Source organism: Papaver somniferum, chromosome 6 (genome assembly GCF_003573695.1).
Source record: "Papaver somniferum cultivar HN1 chromosome 6, ASM357369v1, whole genome shotgun sequence".
NCBI lineage: Eukaryota > Viridiplantae > Streptophyta > Magnoliopsida > Ranunculales > Papaveraceae > Papaver > Papaver somniferum.
In genome coordinates, this window is record NC_039363.1 from 7,909,296 (window position 1) to 7,926,475 (window position 17,180).

At 35.7% G+C, this 17,180-nt stretch overlaps 1 protein-coding gene across 1 annotated transcript; it reads right to left on the reverse strand.

Moving 5' to 3' along the window:
• Positions 1 to 14,382: 14,382 nt before the first annotated feature.
• Positions 14,383 to 16,818, reverse strand: LOC113286847 (protein HOTHEAD-like). Its single transcript, XM_026535475.1, has 5 exons — positions 16,649 to 16,818; positions 15,921 to 16,565; positions 15,251 to 15,809; positions 14,878 to 15,153; positions 14,383 to 14,663 (listed from the first exon to the last, which is right to left on the reverse strand). The coding sequence occupies exons 1-5, from the start codon at positions 16,743 to 16,745 to the stop codon at positions 14,600 to 14,602; spliced, it is 1,641 nt and encodes a 546-aa protein (XP_026391260.1). The 5' UTR covers positions 16,746 to 16,818; the 3' UTR covers positions 14,383 to 14,599.
• Between the last annotated feature and the right edge of the window lie 362 nt (positions 16,819 to 17,180).

The following is a 17,180-nucleotide window of genomic DNA, read 5'->3' on the forward strand; positions in this document are numbered from 1 at the left end:
ACTTTAGTTCTGTTTTTGTGGGCTTTTTTCTCTTTGTCGTTTGTATCATCCCGCACACGGTTTTTGTGCTTTCTAATCTATCCTTTTTGATCGACCAAAAAAAGAGCAAGAACTTTAATTAGTCCATACTAAAACCGTTGTCACTTTCCACTAGCCTTCCCGCATGTGTCCCCAGCAAAGCGTATATTACCATGCATGCATGTAACAGCAAGTCAGGCCCGGGCCAAGGGAAAGACCAAATTTAGCTTAGGGAATGAACAACTATATGAAGTTTTATTCAAATAGATCACGAAAGAGTGGCTTGTCTTTCATTTTACTTTAAAGCCTTTAATTTTTTATTTTTTTTTTAAAATATGATGAATCAAGAACATGCTTTCGGAATGCCCAGTAAATATAAAATCATTTTTACTGTGACTATGTACGATATGAAATCGAAATTTGCCAATAAAATTAATGCAAGATATGAGTCCAGTAGGTTTTGGAGGAACATCAGGAAAATTGAGATACAATCTCCTGCAATATCTTTCCAAAACTGAATAATTCAACTTTGTGATTGTAATCACCATGACCCAAAATTTGTATCGTCATTCGAAATATGTTGTGCTACCAAAACTGCTTCATCAGACCTAGCTCGTGACTCAAAAATCGCCACCATCGACATAAATTGATACCCTGAATATTTCTCATCACCCAAAATCTGCATCGCCGGCCGCGACGTTGCCATTTGACCCAATTCATGTGGCCCAATTCTGCACACTAACTCATAACCTACGGCATTGTACGTCCCCAATCTGCTAGGTAACCCTAATTTTTCACGATAATTCTACAGCTATTGGGAGAATCCATCGCGGATTTTCCCGCGACTCACACCAAATACTCGGATCTCCTGTTTTCTCCATGTGGGTCCTTGGGGCTCCCTTTTTTTGTGAGACGCGGGTCCGCGGATTCTCCCGGTAGCTGTAGCATTACTCAATTTTTCAACCACCCCATTGGTAGGACTGTAAATCTCCCATTTATAGCAAAAATTTGACCCGTGGCTGAAAATATCTATCTCTGTCGGATCTAAATTTGTTAACCGGACCTTAATGACTAGATCTACCTCTTGGGCCTTAAAGTTAAATTGGACTTTTCTTTGGTTCCATACACCTGCCACATTTTAAATGAACGATTGTTTGGGGACCATGGTTTTTTTGGGACCATGGTTCTGTTTTTAGTAAGACATTTAGAAGTAAATCTAGGTCATCCCTTATCTAGATATTTATATTAATACCTAAACTACCCTCCTGATTAAATTTGGGTAATGATTAGTGAAATTATTAGTGAAATGATTAAGCTAAAGAAGTAGAATTATTGAGAGAGTAAAGTTACAGAAGATGAAGAAGAAAAACATGGAAAATAAAAAAAAAATGAGTTCACTAATCTTGAGTATTCAAGTGATGATTCAATTGATGATAGCACATCTGAATATTCATCTCCTTCCTCTCCTAGAGTATTTGTTAATCTTCACAATGATCCGGATATGAGTTATTTCTTAGATGGTGATTGTATTCTTCCCCAAACTCAATCTCAAGATGAAAACGATGGATTTTACGAACCACAACCGGAGGAAGAGCATTTGGGTTATCAGGTATGCTTCAAACTTAGATAATGTTGGTTTAATTGCTCCAAACTTTCAAAAAAATGAAATTATTTATGTAGATTTGGGCCAGTTCCGTTACCATATGTAAAGAACATGTAACCGAACACACCTGAATGTGTCGTTCGGTTACGTTTTCCAAACACACAGGTTACCAAACTCGCTCGTTAATGGAGGTTTTGGTCATACAGCGTAATGTTTGGTTTTCCCGCAACGTAACCGAACTTTGGGGTCTAGAAGTTCGGTTGCTTTGCAAACAATAACTAACCGAACTTTACGTGAAAATAAAATTTTACCAACTGTACATAGTTCAATTGGTTCGCAAACTTTTATCCAAAAGCGTATCTAACCGAACTCACCCATAAAATAAAAAAACAAAAATTACAGTGTTATATTCGGTTACCTAGTATAAAATGGTAGATAACCGAACTTTGAACTTAACAATTTATTTGGGTACATCTTGTGTGTCAGTTACATATTAAATTGCTCTACCAATCGAACTTAAAATTCGGTGATATCCTTATTTTACGAAGGAACCGGACTTATGGACTTGTGTTGTTCTAATACAAGGAGTTCGGTTAAAAGTATTTTACTGTAGCGCCTGCTAAGCTAGCAGCTGACTAATCCAAGAGATTAGCTAAAAAATAGAGGCACTAGAAATATAAATCAAATATTTAAGCATTCAACTAAGAAATGTGCTACAAAACTTAACCCAAAACTAACCCGCTCTGAAACATATATATATATACAAGAAGTTCTCTCAAATGATACATATACATTAGTCATTAGGTTTACAGATATAATAAACAATATAATAAACATAGTAGAAATTATCCAACTATTGAAGCTTTCGTTGCGCAACTCTGATCTGTCTCTGAAACTGAAAGTGGGAATGGGTGAGCACATCATCCCTAAAAGGGGTGCCCCGCAGGAATAACATTTAACTTTTAAGTAATCATGGAAATATTTAGAAAACAATAATGTTTTCCCAAACATTAAAAAGTGACCAAGTCACTGAAATAAACAAACATGAATATGGACAAGCTCTTTCTTCAAACAATGTATAATATTCGTGCTAACCACACTCATTAGCTATTGATATCACCAAGACCATGATGACCCGCTCCAAGTAATAAAAGCTGAATTCATGTAGGTATAAATATGAAAGAGCATATCCTCACTGAAATAAACAAACATGTATATGGACAAACTCCTTCTTCAAACAATGTATAATATTCGTGCTAACCACACTCAATATCTATTGATATCACCAAGACCATGATGACCCACTCTAAGAAATAAAAGCTGAATTCATGTAGGTATAAATGTGAAGGAGCGTATCATATATACCACAAGTGGAAATTCTCATTTCCCATAACAATTCATAATGATAAACAAATGATTACCAGGCATTTCCAAATCGTGGAAAGATTCACAGAATCAACAGAATTATCATAATGCAATTTAAACAAAGCATGGAATGCACGGACAGACAGTGCATGAGTTTATTAAACAAAGACTTTTGTAAAAGAAACAATAATTGTTACAAAAGAGTCAGATGTATTCCCACCTCTTTTGATGACAAGCCACGCCTACCTCGAGATCCACGAGTTCATCATTTGAATCGATCGTTGTTAATAAAAACTAACTGTTAATCACACAATTAGTCTAAGAATCTAGCCAAAATGGCTCATACAAGAATCGTTTAAGTTTACCTAATGGTTCTAAGCCCATTTATGGTTCCACACCTTTTAGTATCTATCTTTAGCATAGCTAAGGTTTACAAATTGATTTGGGTTGGTTCTATAGTCCATTAGATAAGTCTTTTGAACATCTATAACTTTGTAGAAGAATCCAAATGTTAATTCAGACCACAATGGTACAACACATCAAAATAGAAACTAACTATAAGCCCAAGCCCAAGAACCCATCTCCTTACCAGGACCTGGACCTTCTGGGTCAACTAACGGTCAAACGGGTCAACGAATAGTCCACGGCGGTCAAACTCTAGGGTCAAGGTCCAACTCGTTCCACAGAGTCAACTAGGGTCAAGACAGGGGACTCAGTGAGTCGATTCAGTCCACAAGACTGATTCAGGTTATATAAACCAAGGCCCTTGCACAGGGCAAACTCTCTGCTGCCATAACTTCATTTCTAACTCCACTTCATTAACACTTCAAATCTACTAAACTAAAGTAATATATTCATACTTAAACAACTTTGAATTTCAATTACAAACGTAAACTAAATTTACCTGCAGTTGCAGTAGCAGTAGTCTTTCAAGGAGACTATCCAACTGATTTTACACAACAAACTTATTCTATATCTACTCTCCGAACTCAAGACACAATCACCTGTAACCTCAACTCAATATACCCTGCACTTCAACAGCACCAAATCTTCCCTGAATTCTACAACACCACAGCAGCTACAACATAATCACTATATGTATTCTTCATAAATCAACTTCAATCCATTGCATCGCCTCAGTCTAAACCCATTCCTTATAATACAATCACAAACCTAGCTTTACAACTACAGCTTATTCACTATCCCATTGGCACTATCCTCTCAGCCATACACTGCAACTTCAGTTCCATTTATACTTCAGCATCTCTGCCACACTTTTCATCTGCACATTCAACCTGAGTCCAGCAGCAACCCCGTTATCACTTCAACCAATGCACACAGTTACATACATCATATAAAACACCACCTGCACATCCATTCATAGTTCTCTAGAGATTCATTAGAGATACCTCTATCTCAGTTTCAGTTTCAATATATCTTCATCAACATCCATAGTTCATAATTCAGTTCACTAGTAATTTAATTCCAACAAACAGACAACAACACAATTCATCATAACTGTAACTTCAAAAGAAACACCATAACCATAACTCATCTCATACATTAGATTCAAAACAATCACAATTCCATCACAACCAACCCTGTCCATCTCAATCTTAATCAGTAGCTACTCATAATCTCAATGATAGAAATAAATATCTTTATTAGGTTTACTGGGAAAGACAGTTACCTCAAATTAGTCTTGTTGAAGAAATTGAATGCAAACTCTTCTTCACCATTTTCTCCCGAGTCTTGAACCAACACCAACAATAACTCCACCACCTTCTTATTAACAGAATCGACCCCTAGTCTTCATCACCCAATCTCCATCTCAAATACTTACGCTCATAAAAACCCTAAAAGTGATTCTTAATCCCCTGTTTTCTGATTCGAGTTCAATACATAATTCTAACTCCTCAATTCAACCAAACCCATCTCTAATCCGCTTCTTAGAACATCAAATTCATCTTATAATCGAACTTCTACACAATCTTCTGAAAAACCCTAATTTCTCTCAAAATCTTCAATAAAATTGTAATTCGACTACTGATTCTTCTTTATGATTCAGTTAACATAAAACCCACCATCAATTACTCAATAACATCCTCAATTTTCTCTTGGCTTTTCTCACACGCCCTAATTCAATTTCTGAGAAACCCTAACTCTGATTCTTAATGAGAACAACTTCTGAAAATCAATTAAACACCAACCCAACCATTCTTCATCTGCTAACAACTCAATCCACTAATCACTTCCACGAAATCTCAGAACAAACTCTAAAACCGTAATTCAAATTCTCTGTATCACTTTTTCGTTGAACCCAAATCATCAACACCACCGTTAACGTTCATCAATTGATCTCCATCAACTTCCCTTGATCTCAAAACCCCGTTTCATCAATCAAACTCAAACATAAGAAGAACATAGGAACGAGAGAAAGAAAGAGAAGAAAGGAGAAGGAAGAAAAGATAAGAAGAAAACGTTTTTCTTCGATCTGGTTTTGGTAGATAAGAACAACTAGAAATTTACTGGGACACTCGGAAACAGGCTAAGGAACCACACAATACCCCGAGAAAAGGACACTTTTACCTTTCATGTTAATCCAATGATATCTTCTTAGTCATGTACGCCATTGACACATTCGAGTAGTCCATTCCACGTAACTTTCCGAGCTCTATCTAATGATATTGGTTTCGTATCTAAATCGTTGTTAGATTAATTTTTAATAATTAATGTTCGCTTAAACTAATCAAGTCATTATCTGATAACTCATCACTTGACCGGTCTAACAGCGTTGACGAGTTTGAGGGTCCTTATATTCTCCCCACCTTATTCATTTTCGTCCTCGAAAATCAACCATCCTGGTCTTCCAAAACTCCCCACCTTATAGAACACTTCCATCTCTTGTCTAAGCGCAACCAACATAAAACAAATCACAAACCTATATGGCATTCTACTACTAAAATTTGTGGCTCTAGATTCAGTAGACTAATTTCTATTTCAATAAGTTACTGGTTCTAATTACAAGAGAAAATATTCTACAATAAAGTTTCTAAGTAAAATCTGGGATATATCAGTATACTAATAGAAGCAAGTCTCCCTTCTATGTCTAGTGATACAAGAATGCAGTTGCCCTGTCTAGGTTCGCGACGCTTGACAATGCCTACCTACGTAACAAGTATCACAGGTTCACACAAGAATTACCAACCTCACTATTCCCCAGTGCTAGATTAACTAAGTATTAGTTTATTAGAATTAATTAGTCCCTAAACTTTTATCGTAATTGGTGTAAGTCTTATAAATTTACTTCATAAAACATTTAAATAGTTCACATTATTTTAAGCAATTTAGTCATCAAAATTTATTCTATTTTCATTTATCATGTATTTATTTTATCAATACAAGTAATCTAAATTCGACTCATGTCAATTTATAATATTTGATATTTTAACTTTGCTGTACTACTTATAAATTTTAAATTCGTGTACTCATTAAAAACAACTTAATGTTCTATCCGTTATCCAAATGTTACTATTATTGTTTCCAATATATCTATTTGTTCATTTCATTATGTGACGTGATATAGGTAACAACCGCTAAAAATTTGATTGTTGCTTGGTATTAATATTTTATTATTATGATAACATTTATTTCTTATTTCTTAGGCCGATATAAGTTAATCGTAATTAATCATAATGCCAAGTTTAATTTTATTATCAATACTAGATTTGATTTGATCCAATTTTATTTCCTTAAATTTATGGTGGGTTTGTTTGCAGAATTCACCGTTTCCAGGAATTTATAATTCCATGGGATTACAAATTCTGGGATTCATGTAAATTCCTTATGTGTTTGGTAACTCAATTAAAATTCCTAGGATTTATAGAGTTTTCTTGTATTAAAGTCTTTGTACCGTTTGGCATTACCCTAAGAGCATCCACAGTGGGCGAGTATAACCAAATTTATGGGATGAGATCGTAACACAGTGGGACGGAGTAAAGATCAAATTTGGACCAAAGATCAAATTCCAGACCAAATATGGTCGCGACCAAATCCCAAATCCTAATATAGTCGGGCGTAAATTTAAAGTACGCTTGTTGCTGGACGGACACCCAACCATCCGCCCGTTCACTTACTCATCAGGCGGGCACCAAACCATCCGCCCCATTCAAAATGAAATTCATCAGGCGGACACCCAATCATCCGTCCGTTCACATTTCGTCAGGCGGACACCAAACCATCCGCCCCATTCAAAATGAAATTCATCAGGCGGACACTCAACCATCCGCCCGTTCACTTACTCATCAGGCGGACACCAAACCATCCGCCCCATTCAAATTTCGGGCGTAAACCAATTTTACGCCCCATTCAAGCGTACACCAAATTTACGCCCGTTTTCGTGCGGTGATTAATTTTACGCGCGACCAAATTTGGTCTTCTCCCCATAACGTCACAGTACAGATTAAACTCATATTTAGTCTTTTTTTTTGGTCTTTGATCTTTGAGTTTAGTCGTACCATTGCAGTCGCTCTAAAATCTTAAAATTGCATATATATGGGATTTAGAGTGAAAAAAAGTGGGTCCATAAATCCCTTGATAAGTTTCCCAGCAAGTCTTAATGGGGAGGGGCCGGACTCCATATGGAGGATTTCCTGGAAAACTGAATCCCGTAGGAAACGTGATTCCAAGGATTCGGGCAATCAAACATACAAAGGGAAACGTAATTCTACCAAATCCCCTGGACCCATAAATTCCACCTATAAAATTCTACATCCAAACCCACCATTATATTATTGCTAAGTAATCCTTAAGTTATACTATTAATAAAAATTACACTTTGCTATTACTGTCCTATAATTATTATCCAAATGATATTTGCAATAACTCTAAATGTTATAATAATTAGTATTTGATAACCGAACAAGGAGTTGGGTTAAGAAAAAATTAATTCGTGATAACCGAAATTTTTGCGACATAACCGAACTTTGCGACGAAAAAAAAACTCCATTAAACCTTTCTGCAACTTTCACTTTCAACTCATTTTAATAATTACTTCTCATTTATTCAACCAAAAACGAATGAGAAGTAATGGGTTTGTGAGAATATCTTTATTAATATTTTAAATTAAGATATATATATAGAGGTGGTGGTGGTTGGTGGTGGTGGTAATCAGAGGTGGTGGTGATAATCGGTAGTTGGTGATGGTGATAATCGGAGGTGGTGTTGGTGGTAATCGGCGGTGGTGGTAGGAGGAGGTGGTGGTGGTAATAGGTGGTTGGTGGTGGTGATAATCGGAGGTGATGGTGGTGGTAATCGGCAGTGGTGGTTATATATATATATAGGTGGTTATTAGGTTAGTTTTAAATTAAATTAGGTCAAGGGTAGGTTAGTCATTTCAACATTTTAGGACACCCCATATAACTATAGGAAAGGTGATCTAATAAAATCATGGTCCCCTCAAAAAAACCATGGTCCCTGAAAATCATTCTTTTAAATCTCTTAGAATTAAGAATCTTTCATTTGATAACGAAGAGTTAACTAATGAGTTCTTCTCAAGCTGTCCTCTTCTTGAATCTCTATTCTTGAAGGTTCGCACATTTCCTAATTGTAGGAATTACTATAGGTCCTATTATAGTGTTTTTACTCAGTGGAAGGTCCACCCACTAAAGCCCAGTAATCGGAGGTCCATAACAAAAAGAAAACAGAAAAATGGACCCAACTTTTTAAGCCCTGGTCCTGCACACATGTGGAACATATGGGGATGTATTTTTAAATACCGAAAACACCCTCAGGTATATAAAAGCAGTAACCAAATCCATTTCTTCTTCATTTTCTCGATCTATTCTTTTTCTTGTTCTTCTTCTTCTTCATTTTCTCATATGTGGTTCGGTGAAGAGCTCCGGCTATGAAGATCTTCTGAGGTGTTGATCAATTCGTGAACTCAAACTAAGATTAATCGGTAGGTTCACTCCTTACTGTTGGTATAGTTTAGGTTTTGATTTTTCCTTTCTTCTTCAAAAGCTTATTTTAATTTAGGTTTTTTTCTTCTCGGATTAGAGAAATTTTCATGTTTATAGCAAAATCTAATGTTTAGGTATTAGATCTGATGTTGATAGTAAACAGGAAGAGTTTACTTTCGTCGATTTTGGTATGATCTCTGAGTGTGTTTGTGTTGCACCGCGTTTTTTAATTGATTTTTGGGTTCGATCCATGAGTACGTATATGTAATACTGAAATATCTTCTTTGATTCGGTTATATTCAGAGTTTTGTCATTGTTTTTGGGTTCGATCCATGAGTACGTATGTGTAATACTGAAATATCTGCTTTGATTAAGTTATATTCAGAGTTTTGTCATTGTTTTTGGATTCGATCCATGAGTGTATTTGTGTTACACCGCGTTTTTTAATTGATTTTTGGGTTCCATCCATGAGTACGTATATGTAATACTGAAATATCTTCTTTGATTCGATTATATACAGAGTTTTGTCATTGTTTTTGGGTTCGATCCATGAGTACGTATGTGTAATACTGAAATATGTGCTTTGATTCAGTTATATTCAGAGTTTTGTCATTGTTTTTGAAGAAGTTCGTCATGCTGTTAATGAGATGAAGGTAGTTTTTCCAATTGATGAGTTTCACTTGTTTGAATATAGGTAATGTTATCATCTTGTTATTGGCATCATTTCTAATAGATTGGTTATCCAGATAATTGCTGGCTTGTGGAGTCTCTTGAGCTTAAAATTAGGTTTTTTTGTCACTTATGTGATGCATTTTGGTTAGTCTTTTCTCTTGTAAAAACAAGTCTAATTGTTATCATGAATCATTTGACTTGCAGATCCTTAAGTCATACTTTCGGACATGATATAATGTTAAGAAGTAACGTGAGGACAAATGATAGAGAGCATTTGGTGTAAAAGCCTGAGCAATTTTTCAAACCTTTGCAGTAATTTTTCAGTTCTCTGCGGGGTTATGGTACCCTTAAGACAATTACTCATAGAACCACTACTCAAGGGCTGGGAGAAGTCGATTGATAATTGGAATTCAAAGATGCTGTCACATGTGGGATGGTTGGTTAAATGGAACTGCAGTAGCAAGTAAGTTGTCTCTTATATACCTCTTTGATTTGTTGATTTTACAAACAACTTAAAATCACATTAAGAATGCCTGCAGCTTCTTATTATTCTGCAGTCCTCTTCTGATTTTGCATGATCCTCTTCTTCTAACAATCTCTTCTTTTAACAAATTTAAATTGAAATGAATATCTGCAGGCTGAGTAAGCTCTTTATGATTGATACAATTGGTGATGGGTATTGCACTCTCAGTTCTATATTACTTTCAGATTCTTCCATTTTTGCTTAGACATCTTTTCTGGTTTCAATTTCAATTGTTGAACTTTAGGGTAATGACATATCTGAAATGTTTGATTGTTGCATTCATTTCATTATATTTCATCACTACTACTCTTCATTAACATAATGTACGAGGTTTTCCTTTTGGTTGCCTAAGCTGGTCATAGAAGCTGCTATGAAAATTGTTGCTTGTCCTGGTTTTGACTCAGGTGTCTGTTGAGTGAAAAATAGTTACTAATGCAATTGGAAAAAGTAGAGAGAAAGAGTAAATGGGTTCTCAAGGAGCTATTTAGAGTACTCGTTTGAGTTCTCAAAGTCGTGTTCATATGGACTGTTATTCACGTATTTGAAAGGTCATAACAAAAGTTATGCGCTTTGAAGGGTTTCACTTTATTTTCTTTTGGGAATATCCATAGGTAATTGTGTTTATTTTGCAAAGAGAAAAACCTTTCAAATTATTTATTTTCTTTGAGATGCACATATGAAGTTTAATTCTACTACACATGCCTATATTTTCCTTAGTAGCATATACTGCCAGCCACTTTGGCAATGTAACCTTACTCTGTAAGAATTGCTAAGATTGTCTCCTCAGTACCTAATGGATAGGATTGCTTATCATTTGTTATAGGTAATGTTTTTGTTATTGGAATCCTTTCTTATAGTTTTGTTCCCTAGATAATTGCTGGCTTGTCGAGTCTCTTGAGCTTTAAATTAGGTTGTAATGTGATAGGTTTTGCTGTTGTTTGATTAGTATTTTATCCATGGCAAAACAAGTAAGTGTTGTCAGGAATCGTTTTAATTGCAGAACCCTAAGTCAGGACGTTACACCAAGAAATTTTTCGGACATGACATAGTGTTAAGGAGCATTAGGATAAGTGATAGAGCATTTGATGTGGTACCCTGAGGGCCTGAGGAGTTTTTCAGCTTTCGTATGACTATTACTTTTAATAACACTACTCAAGGGGCTATGTGTAAGAATTCAATTGAGAATTGGAATTCAACTGGATGCTGTTACATGTGGGATGGTGAAATGGAACTGCAGACCAAAAGTGATTGCTTTTATCACAGTATTATTCAGTGGCTTATATACATAGATTTCTGCCAATCTGTTCCTCTTCTTTTTAACAAATTTGAACTGAAATGAACATCAGTAAGCTCTCTTATGATTGATATTGTTAGTGATGGGCTCTGGTTTCAATTTCGATAGTCTAACTGTAGGGTAATCAGTAATGAGATACCTGAAATGTTTGATTGTTGCGTTCGTTTCCTTCTCATCCATAACCTGCTACTCTTCATTGACATAATTTACTATGTACTCTTTTTTGGTTGCCTAGGCTGGTCATTGAACAGGAAATGCTGCTACTTAAAATTGTGTCTGGACTGATTTGCATCTAGTGTCTGTTGTTTGAGTGCAAAAGGAACTCAGCAGTGATAACTTATCATGTAAAGCCCATTGAAGATATGACCCCTGCAACCGTAGCATGCGCATAATGTACCTAGAATCTCTTTGTATCTACCAAATTCAGTTTCCAGACTGAAAGTACTAATACTAGTCAAGAAAATCAATCATTCTTTACTTAATCCTTTCGAATCTTTGCTCTTTTTCTTGGCAATTTTATTATTTTTCCTCTTTCTTGCAGCAAATATGTACTCGAATTTGTAAGCATTCAGATATATAATCGGATTTGTAAGCAGTACGACAGATATGTACTCAGATTTAGTGCGACAAATATGTACTCAAATTTGTAAGCAGTGTAGCAAATATGTACTCGAATTTTTAAGCAGTGTACCAGATATGTACTCAAATTTGTAAGCAGTGTAGACACACACGTTTGGTAGTAATGGGCATTATGGACATTTCCATGTTTTAATTAATTTTTGACCTCCGGATAAAAAAAAATCCGGTTGGACCCTACCATAAATAACTATATGGACCAAGGACCAAACAAGAAATTTTCCTTCCTAATTTGAATGCTAGAATTCCTAACCGTAATCTTAAGCACATTGAATTTTCTAAAGCCCCAGAGACTTTTATGAATGATCTTCATTAATTCTGACAATGGAGATCACGATATGCACTCCGAATCTATCATCCTTCAAAGACCAATGATTACATGGAGACACACTACTCTCTGCAGAACTTATCTATTATAGATACTGCTGATATTTAATACACAAGTGTTAAGAAAAAATGAGGATGCACCGCCAGAATTGGAGCTTCCTATAGAGATTAAAGATCTGAAGTTGTCGTATTTGTCTTTCGAGGTATAATCATGGCGCACCAGCACCACTGCATATCATCTAATTTTCTTTCAAGGAAATTCTGGTTATGTATTGCGATATTTTATTAGTAGTGCTGGCAAGTAAACATCAATCGAAAACCTTTTTCTTTTTTGTGTGATAAGTTTTCCTTAAATGCAATAATAACTTATCTACTGGAAATCACTCCAAATATCGAATCTATCGACATAAAAACAGTGCAGGTAAACAATACAGTCTTTGACTCCTAATCTCTTTACAAATGATCGCTATTTCGAAATTTATCCATAGATACACGATTCTCATGATGAAATCATCTTTTGTAGCATTCCCTTCATGAGGATCGATCTTTTGTGGTACGATACCATAACAACCCGAAAAAAGAAAGAAATAGAACAACGAGAAATAACAATAATTCAACTAATTTCCCAGGTTGATTTGATGGAAAAGGTATACAAATATTTTCCAAATTTCAGTTAAAAAAACCCCAATTTCATTCATAAGATAAGTAGTAGTAAATACTCCAAACAAAACCCAGATAAGCAACTAATCTACTATCATAACTACTATCATAATCACTGAATTAACACCACTTTTATTACTTACATCTATACCACCATCACTAAGAGTAAAGTCATCAGGCAAGTAATTATCATCAAATTCTTGGTCTTCTCTGTAGCTGTTGAAAACGGAGGAAAATTGGATGGAGGAATCCGAGGAGGAAGAGGTGGGAGACGATGACGATAAGGTGCTGTGACTGATGTCCCGTTGCTGTTCACTTCGATCTTTACCTTAAGTCCGGACTTGCAATGTCCTTGAGTTCCACAATTGAAATACCTAGTGCTCAAAGTGTTCAGAGTAATGATAGTTGATGCTCCATTATGGATGTTCATCGGATTGTCCAAGTTACATGCCTCATAATCAGACGCATTCACTTCAAGTACAGTGTGTACTGGCTGATAAACAAAGACTTCATTTTGACAAGCATATGAGTGAATATTTCTAAACAGCAAATAAAAATATAGTATATAGTCTAAACTAATTAAATAAATGAACTGATCAAGAGATTTAGGAAATACCTGGTTTATCTCCAACAGTAAAAGTGTGTGAAGAGCTCCAAGATGAAATTACGAGCAGATGTTTTATAAACTGGAAAGCATAATATGATCATCATTGACATGAATATCATTTCTGAAATCGACAATTGTGCATTCATCTTCATTAGTCCAGTTGGTTTTTTTTAGATATATAAGTAGAATAGAAATAAGGATATACTAATATGTGAAAGCAAGCTGCAACCACAAGCTAGAGAAAGAAAGTGAAATTTACTTTTAACATGGGACATTTAGGAAAAATTCAAATGAATGGACACTTGAAATTGATGATACTTCCTATCACACGAAACCAGTGAATCCAAAAGTTGCAGACACCCCTGTTGAATGGGTCTCAACAGGTGTGTTGTACAAAACTAATTAACAAAATTATTCCTAGAGCGCGCTTTCTTATCCTAAAACCAACATACTACCCCATGTGCCAAACAAGGAGCTTTCGAGGAACTCTCTCTACTTTTGTCCGTGACCCAGTTGCTCATGGTTCTGTCATGTCAAACTACGTTGCACCAAAGAAAAGTGACATTAAGAACCAAAAAGAATAAAAAAAATAATGCAGCTACCTATTGCCAATTACTGCATCCCAATTATATTTGGGAACTCTCAAAGTAATTCTCTCAAAAATATTTGGTAGGGATTGCCCAAGTATAAAGAGTGCATTTAACCGCGACTATCAGCTGATTCAAATATCAAGATTTATTTCCAGACGGTTCACTAAGAAACAAATGGTAGCATACTCCACAATCTTCTCCACAAGAAACTTTAAACGAGACAAATGTAGACGCATAGACGATTTTTATCGTATACAACTTCTTCTTTTTTTTTTGATGGATCAAAAGGAATTATCGTATACAACTTATGTATACAGCTTAATTAATTCGATCATCTGGTTATGTCATCCTCCCATAGTCCCATCCAGTTGTAATCGCCTCTTGTTCAGAATCTTGATTCCCATATACCTACATTATTATACGGAAAAGAGGATAATCATGTTTGATCAATAGATTTTTCTCATATGAATTTTAGTTAATTAAAATTTTAGTTAAGATTATTTTTTATTTTTTGATTGGTAAAGAATTTGGTACCGACGAATTTCGAACTCAGATCACTGGTATCATCACCCAGTAACTTTATCATTGTACTACAATCACACCGGCTTAGTTAAGATTATACCTTCCAAGCATCATAGTTGTAGCCTGAGGATTTGTGCCGGGAGAGTCGATGAATGTCGATCCATCAATAACTTTTAAAGAATCAACACCAAGAACCTTATGATCCTGATCAATAACCTTACCAACTTGACATCCTCCATGATAGTGCCATATAGTCGTCACAGTATTTCTGCAGAACTGCTCCAATGATGTCGAGTCATTACCAGTTTTGGGTACCAAGTTTATGGGAAAACTCGACGTTAGGTTGAGTAGAGTCTGGAAGGAGATACTATCGAACCTGTATATACATGATCAAAAGATTAGTTGAAAAAGTTGATCCGGAGGCGAAGACTACGTTAGAAAGACTTGTATTGTGATTAAAGATTGTGTCGTACCTGAATTTAGAGAATGCCTTGGATGCTACTACCTTTTCAATTGTTTTAACACCATTAACACACCGTTGGAGGTCTCGGGGTTCTTTGAAGTAATTGAAAGTGACAAGCGGGTTGGCATTTGGGTTCTTGGTTTTGAGCTTAAGATGGCCAGTGGATAATGGACAAATGACTTTCTCAAATATGATCCCACCATTAAATACAGTAGAATTGCCGCCACTAGCGGTTTCAATGTAATTCCCAAACTCAGTAATACCAACAACCTGAACGAGTGATACCTCAACCTCTGAAGGAGAAGGGACGAATATTCCTTTCATAGGATTGTCAGACATCCCTTGACCAACAAGAGGTTGATCAACCACAACTGTAATGTTGAGGGATCTCAAATGATCAGCTGGTCCAACACCACTCAACATTAACAATTGAGGACTTCCCAATGCACCAGCTGATAATACGATCTCGTTCTTCATCAGTCCCAACCCTTCTTGTTTTAAGTATGCTTTGTGTCTCATACCAGATGCATCAGTGAACATCACTCCATAAGCTACTGGCTTTTGGTTTCCTGCACATACATTTTTTGCAAATAAGCGTAAGCTTTATTACTTTAATCAACTCATCAAAATGGTGAATGTGAGTCTAGATGCTATTACCAAACCTAAATGATTCACCGTACCTTTTGATCTAAACAAAACCCTACCGACAGTAGCATGGAGAAGAACAGTGATCCTTTTAGGATTTGCATATCGAAGCAAATCAGCCGCAGTATGTCTATGCCCGTTCTGATCAAACATGGTACCACCAATTTTAGTGCCATTAACATGGTCAAATGTAAATCCATTATTAGGTAACACACCAACTTCTAGCAATCCGTCTCGTACTGCAGATTGCCAAGCTTCAATTTTTGGCTTGAATACGACGAATTTTTCCACCCATTCATAAGATTCATTTACTAGTTTATCATCCCAACTTGAATCCTTAACATACTTCGGCTCAGCACGCGAGTAAAATCCAGCATTTATGGAAGTTCCGCCGCCTAAAACTCGTGCACGCGAATTAATTACACCATCTTCAGATATGAAACGCTGAGAAAGGGAAGTTGAAGAGAGGTCTGCAAGAGTATTATTATGAAATGAACTCAAATTGGTTATGTTAGGGTTTCCATAAGGGGATCCGCCTCTTTCTATTAACAGGACATTATATTTCGACGAAAGAGTTGCAGCTAGTGGACAACCGGCAGCTCCTCCTCCAATTACAATGTAATGGTAATATGATATAGCTGGGGCTGAGGTTGCTTCATGAAGGAACACATAATTTGGATCTGAGTAGAACAAGCAGTTAGAGATTAGTTTAAGAACTAAACGATAAATGAATTAACAAAAAATATTTTATTTGATTATGCACCATTTTGATCATCATCAGGGTAGCTCAATCCAGTGAGGCAAAAAGACCCTGAATTAGCTATACTAGCAACTAACATCCATAACACAAAAAGACCCATGATTAACCGCGTACGGTGATAGAGATACGATTAGTTGATCGTCATTTTTCTCTTGCTATCGTAATCTCTCTGGACAGAGCTATAGTCTCATCATGTGATTGTCTTAAATAATTTCTACCAGGTAACACTAATGTAGGAATAGTATATAGAGATAGTATCATTGATTCATTGTATAACATTTTTGGCATAAATGTTACTTAACTACCACTTTTATTTGTGTACGATATTATCTATTGTACTGCGTTTCCTCTACCAACACGTAACACCATTGAAAACCATGACATATATTATATATTAGTATCCTGCATTTTTTTTAAAATTTTTTTCTCAGTTATATAATCGGGGAATTTTAATATATATATATTAGAAAGTTTTCTGTTTTTCTTTTACATATTCCCAGATACAAAAATTCTAAACGAATCATGTGATTAAACC